The following is a 6000-nucleotide window of genomic DNA, read 5'->3' as shown; positions in this document are numbered from 1 at the left end:
GAATTTTTAATTAGAAGACTTAGAATTGGAGAGATTTTTAATGCATATTTCAATACGTACCATAACCATTTCAAAAAACTCTAAAATTTTGGTGTTAAATTATCAAAATGATAAAGTCTGGAAATAACATAGACGAAAGTCTCGCATGCTTGATTAAATTTTTCAATTTAAATAATTGCATATTATTTTTCATACTTGAATTTGAAAGTTAAAACCTCAGTTTCAAATTTCATTTTCTTTATAAATATTTAAACACTTAAAAAAATTTTTTTTTTTTTAAAAGACTATATGATTGCAAGTATATACAAGGCAATCTATAAAATATGAAAAACATAAATATTTCAAAACAATGTACTTACATTTTTCGTTTTTTAATATTAATGAGTATTAACATTTAAACAGTTATAATTAATTTATGAGCTTAATTATTTTGATACAAAATGTTTTAAATATTTCCGCAAAAATAAAACAAAAAGCATTTCCTCTCGAAAATCATTTTTGTTTTATCAAGAAAAGCTTATCAAGAAAATTTATCATTGTTAAAGCAAGAACGTGACACAATAAGGAGAAGCAATAAATGTTTTAATTATTTTCAAAAACTCAATAACTTAAGCTGTTAAAAAAATGTTTAAAAAGCAAACAGTGTGCTTGATTTTTCTGTATATTCTGCCAGGGCAAATGCTGGTACCAGATCAAGTATTTTTTTGGCCAATTAAACCTTTTATATTTTATGAAAGCGACGGTAACTTAGATGGTATATTGCCGTTTATGTATAAACGATTACAAGAATTGTGTTGTCCTTCAATAGATTTAGTGCAATATCATTTGATTAACAAAACATTTGATCAAAATGATTTTTATAAAAGTTTAAAAAAAAAAAGTTATGCTAATAAAGAGCTCGAAAATTATACAGGAAAAAATGGAATATGGTTTCCCATTTTAATTAAACCAGATGAAAATATTTTGAAAAGTAGAAATGTTAAGGAAGGTTTTTTTATATATTCACCAAATGTTGGAGTTATTGTTAATAAAAAAAAAATTACAGTATCGCGTAAAATTTTAGAATCTATTAAAAAAAGCATTCCAATCGCATCATTTGCTATGGGATTTATTTTTCTTTTCTCGTTACTCGTATGGTTAGTAGTAAGTCTTTTTTTATTTATTTGCTATTTGCCATAAAAAACAATAATAAACAGCATTATTTATTTGTAATGTAATAACAATAAAATTTTAATTTAAATGCATATCTTTTGTATTATCATTTTATACTTTCTCGGTTAAATTTTTTTTTTCTTTTTTTTTTTTTAGCAATAGATTAAGAATTTTGTTTTTTCACATGAGTTATTTCGAAATAAATGTTTTAATAACTTACTTAATAGTGAAATAAATGTTTCAATCACTTAAATCAGCAATTTTTACTACTTTTTAATAACTATAAATACACTAAAAAATTTTCATAACTATAAATACTTTTATTAACTATAAATAAAGAAATAAGTTTTTATAACTAAAAATTTTGCGACTTTTGCAATGCGACTGTTAAAATTCATTGAAATAATGCTTATATTTAAATTTGCAATCAAGCGGAGTTATCTAAACGTCTTTTAAAATAACTCTTAAAAAGAGAAATAAGTATATATAAAAAGTGGATCATGGACGCTAATGAAGCGTCTTCAGCAGTCTCTATCCTCTCAAGGAGCGTCTACATTTGCCCATTATAATATATTGGCAAACAAAGACACATAAAACTAGTGATGTGAACAAGTCATATCAAATAGTTGTATTTATTTGGCTTTTATTGCTACGACTTTTTGTATTAACAAAGTAAATGAGCATTTTATTCAAAGATTATATAATGCAATCCACACTAAATTCCCAACAATCGAACAAAAAAACCATAAATGTGAAGTTCTGTATGTGAGAACCAATAATAATAAATGTAGTTAGGTCACCTATTTTATTTTTAAATTAGTCAATATAGTATAATAATTTAACAAACATTAACAATGTAAAAACTGTTATTATTACTTATAATATCAATTTAAATCACAACGTTGCTAAAACATTTAAACTTTAAGAAAAAAGAAATAAAAATAAACGATATTTCGTCATGGATTTTATAAAATGTTTATTATTAAAGACTTCAATATCATTTATAACAGCTGGAGTTCTACCAAGGATAATATTGACCTACCCAATGTAATACAAAAATCTGCTGTCTGCTAAATCTGATAACCAAGCTGTTATAAGATAGTTAAGAACCGGATTTAGCCGATAATTAAATTTTAACTCAGAGTATATATATATATATATATATATATATATATATATATATATATATATATATATATATATATATATATATATATATATATATATATATACATATATATATATATATAAATATATATATATATATATATATATATACATATATACATATATATGTATATATATATATGTATATATGTATATATATATAAATATATATATATATATATATATAATACATATATGTGTACATATATATGTATATGTATATATATATATATATATATATATATATATATATATATATATATATATATATATATATATATATATATATATATATATATATATATATATGTATATATATATATATATATATGTATATATATATATATATATATATATATATATATATATATATATATATATATATATCTTTAGTGTTAATATCGTGTATGAGAATATATGTTATATTAGTAAGAAAACATCAATTAATACGAATTCTCTTAATACAATTATTAATTAGTTATAAGAAATTTTCGCTGGATTATCGTTACTAGCATCATCAGCTCGTAAAAAATTTACACAAAAAAATTTTTTTTGTAACGTTAGAAACAGTTTAAAACTAACTGACGTCAGCAGTTGAATGGCTTCTTTCTTGCTTACGTAAAAATGTAAAAAACGAAGTCCAAAATTTAGTTTTCACTAACTGCCCGTTATCTAAATTAGGACTCGAACTCAGCAATATCTAATAATTTTAAACGAGAGGAAACATTATCAGTATATAATAGCCACCTATAATAAGTTTTGCTCACAAGAAATAAAGCGGAAAAACGTAAAAATAATTAAAGTTGAAACAAAAAAATTTGATCCAAAAGTGCGCGGAGCTCTCGTATTACAGAGGTTCCAATATTCACCTTTACATGGCAGAATGAACTTAAATAAAAAAGAAGCAATTCAACTGCTGACGACAGTTAGTTGTAAACTGTTTCTAACTTTACAAAAAAAAATTTTTTGTATAAATCTTTTACAAGCTGATGATACTGGTAACCATAATCCAGCGAAAATTTCTAATAACAAATTATTAATTGTATTAAGAGAATTCGCATCAATTGATGTTTTCTTACTAATATACATATATATATATATATATATATATATATATATATATATATATATATATATATATATATATATATATGCATTATAGTCCTTATTAAATTTTAATAATTTTGATAATTTCAACAGAAGCTTCAAATTGATATACAATTTACTTCAACGACAAACATATGCATGTGGAACAGTTTGAGCAGATCGTGCAAAGTTCCCAAAAGAATTTACTGCAACAATCAAGAAGGGTGAAATGAAGGGTGAATTTCCTGGAATCCAATAACATTGTTCTTGTTCATTGGAAGGACAAGCTGGATATGTATGCTATTTCGTCCATTCAAGGCACCTCTTCGCAAGTTGTTAACCGTCGTGGAAATCAAGAGCCTATTGAGAAACCTGACATAAAGTGCCACTATAATTTATTTATTTGACCAACATCATTCCTACTATTCTGTTGTTAGAAAATCAATTAAGTGGTGGAAGAGTGTCTTTTTTAGACTTCTAGAATTAAGTGTTGTGAACGCTAAAGTAATATACTTCAACATTCACCCAAATAAAAAGGCAAACCGAAGTTGTCATAAAGCTTTTTGAATAGAGCTTGTACATTTGCTGGTTGAAGATTATCTCAATGATTTGGAAGGAAATTGACCACCAAGGGTTAGAAATCTATTTCTATTAATGTCAGAATGATAGGAAAACATTTTTCTGTTAGTCGTCACCCTCAGGATCAAAGATGCAATGTGTGTGGTTACCAAAAAAATCATTCTAGGAAATTGAAATATACATAAACTTCACATTTTTGTGAAAAATGCAATAAGTTTGTTTGCTTACTGTTGAAGATCTTTATACAAAAAGTTATATATAGAATGTTATTTACTAATATTGACTCCTTTTTTTAAGTTTTATATTTTGTTTATATTGGTTTATAGTTTCTGATATCTTAAAAATTCATATGCGTTTAAGCACTGTATTTGTGTCGATTTTTCTTGCAGAATGCATGTCTGTTAGTTTCAAGTCTTGATCAGCATTTCTTTTAACTTTAAATTGTTTTTAAGTCTGATTTTTGTTTAAAATTATTTTTTTCGTAAAAGTCACGTGATGTTTATGCCCGCCATCATTAATAATTTAATTTTTTTTAAAGATATATAATGTCTACCTATTTAAATTTCGAAAAATATATAGTTTTAGGGTGCAAATATGATGCCTTCTGTACTATAAACTAATTTTTGATATTATATTTAGTTCAACTTTTTAGTGAATTTTCGAAAAATATGGCTTTTTTTTGATAATTTTTGATTTCTTAAAGATTTAAGTGTTGGATTTGCATGCACCTCTGGGAGTTTTAAGTCATGGTTTTAAGTCTAGGTTAGGATTTTTTAAACTTTTGCAAAGCAATAAAATCAGACTAATTTCCTGGGAAAAAAAAAAGTTGAAAAAGTTACGTGATCTTTTTGTTCGCCATCATTGGTATTTCTCTTTTTTTTGAAAAAAGAGACACTATATTTATTTATCTTTCAAAAAATATATAGTTATGGCGTGTAAATATGGTGCCTCCTATTCCTAATATACCATTTTCAGTATAATATGTTTATTTTTACTGTTAACAAATATTAAATTTAGGTGCGAAAGAATTAATAAAAGAATTAGATTTGTCTTCAAGTTTGAAAACTGACTGTAGTCTCTGATTACTGTAATTTTTTGCCGAACATTTTTCATTAAAATAAATATATTTTAATGTGGAGTATTCTGGATCTGAGTTATCTTTAATAAGCCTCATTTCCTTTTATAGACCCTTTTTAATATTTCCAACGTTTTCTGGTTGTTTATTGACAGTTACAAAGTTTGCATCTTTTTATTGACAGTTACAAAGTTACATCTTTTTCCATTGATTTTTCAAACTTTACTTATTCTTTAGTTTCCAATTCATCTCAAAGTAATCTCAAAGTGAGGGATTTCCTGAGATTCTAAGACATGTATTAGAAAAAATCTTCGCGGACATTTTAAAGGATATTTTTTTAACCATTGTATTTCAATATTGAATGTTATATATGTTTTGAGAGTACATATATTAATATTCTTAAATTTCACTTAAGAAAGCTTGCGAAGTTTTGTACATGAGAACGCACACACTTTGCGTTTTACACTCGAGATCAGCTTTTGCACAGTCTTCGGCTGGACTTTCTTGGAAGCTGTAATCTATTTATTTTTGAAGTCTATAATGTTTTTGACTTCTTTTACATTGAACCTTAGTTTTCTTTTGACAAAAGCCCAATATCTCTCGATAGGACGTAGTTCGAGACAATTTGGTGGATTGCAGTGTTTTTTAGCAAAATTTAATTTATGTTCTCTAAGCCAGTTTAAAGATGTCCCAGAGTAGTGACATGATGCTAAATTGGGCTAAAATAATGATTTACCCGCGCGTGTTCTTAAAAACGGCAAAAGACGTTTTTTGAGGCATTCTTTTATGTATATTTGGTGTTAATTGTTCCCGTGGTCACAAGACAAAAGCTTCTTTCACCACATTCACCAAATGCTTGCCAAACTAAGACTATTTTAACAAATTTTTGCATTCCAATGCCTTTGTAATTGGAATTCAGTTTCTTGCGATTAATTGCTGAA

General features: G+C 25.3%; 1 protein-coding gene across 1 annotated transcript in view; it reads left to right on the top strand.

The window, feature by feature from the left end:
- Nucleotides 1-465: 465 nt before the first annotated feature.
- LOC136074965 (uncharacterized) overlaps nt 466-6000 on the top strand; it is a 47592-nt gene continuing 42057 nt past the window's right edge. Inside the window, exon 1 of the mRNA XM_065787150.1 lies at nt 466-1143. Coding sequence (XP_065643222.1) covers nt 625-1143 — 519 coding nt within the window. The 5' untranslated portion in view covers nt 466-624. The remainder of the gene's footprint in view (nt 1144-6000) is intronic.

Source organism: Hydra vulgaris, chromosome 01, assembly GCF_038396675.1.
Source record: "Hydra vulgaris chromosome 01, alternate assembly HydraT2T_AEP".
Classification (NCBI taxonomy): domain Eukaryota; kingdom Metazoa; phylum Cnidaria; class Hydrozoa; order Anthoathecata; family Hydridae; genus Hydra; species Hydra vulgaris.
The sequence above is the reverse complement of the archived record's forward strand: the minus strand, read 5'-3'. Positions and strand labels throughout refer to the sequence as shown.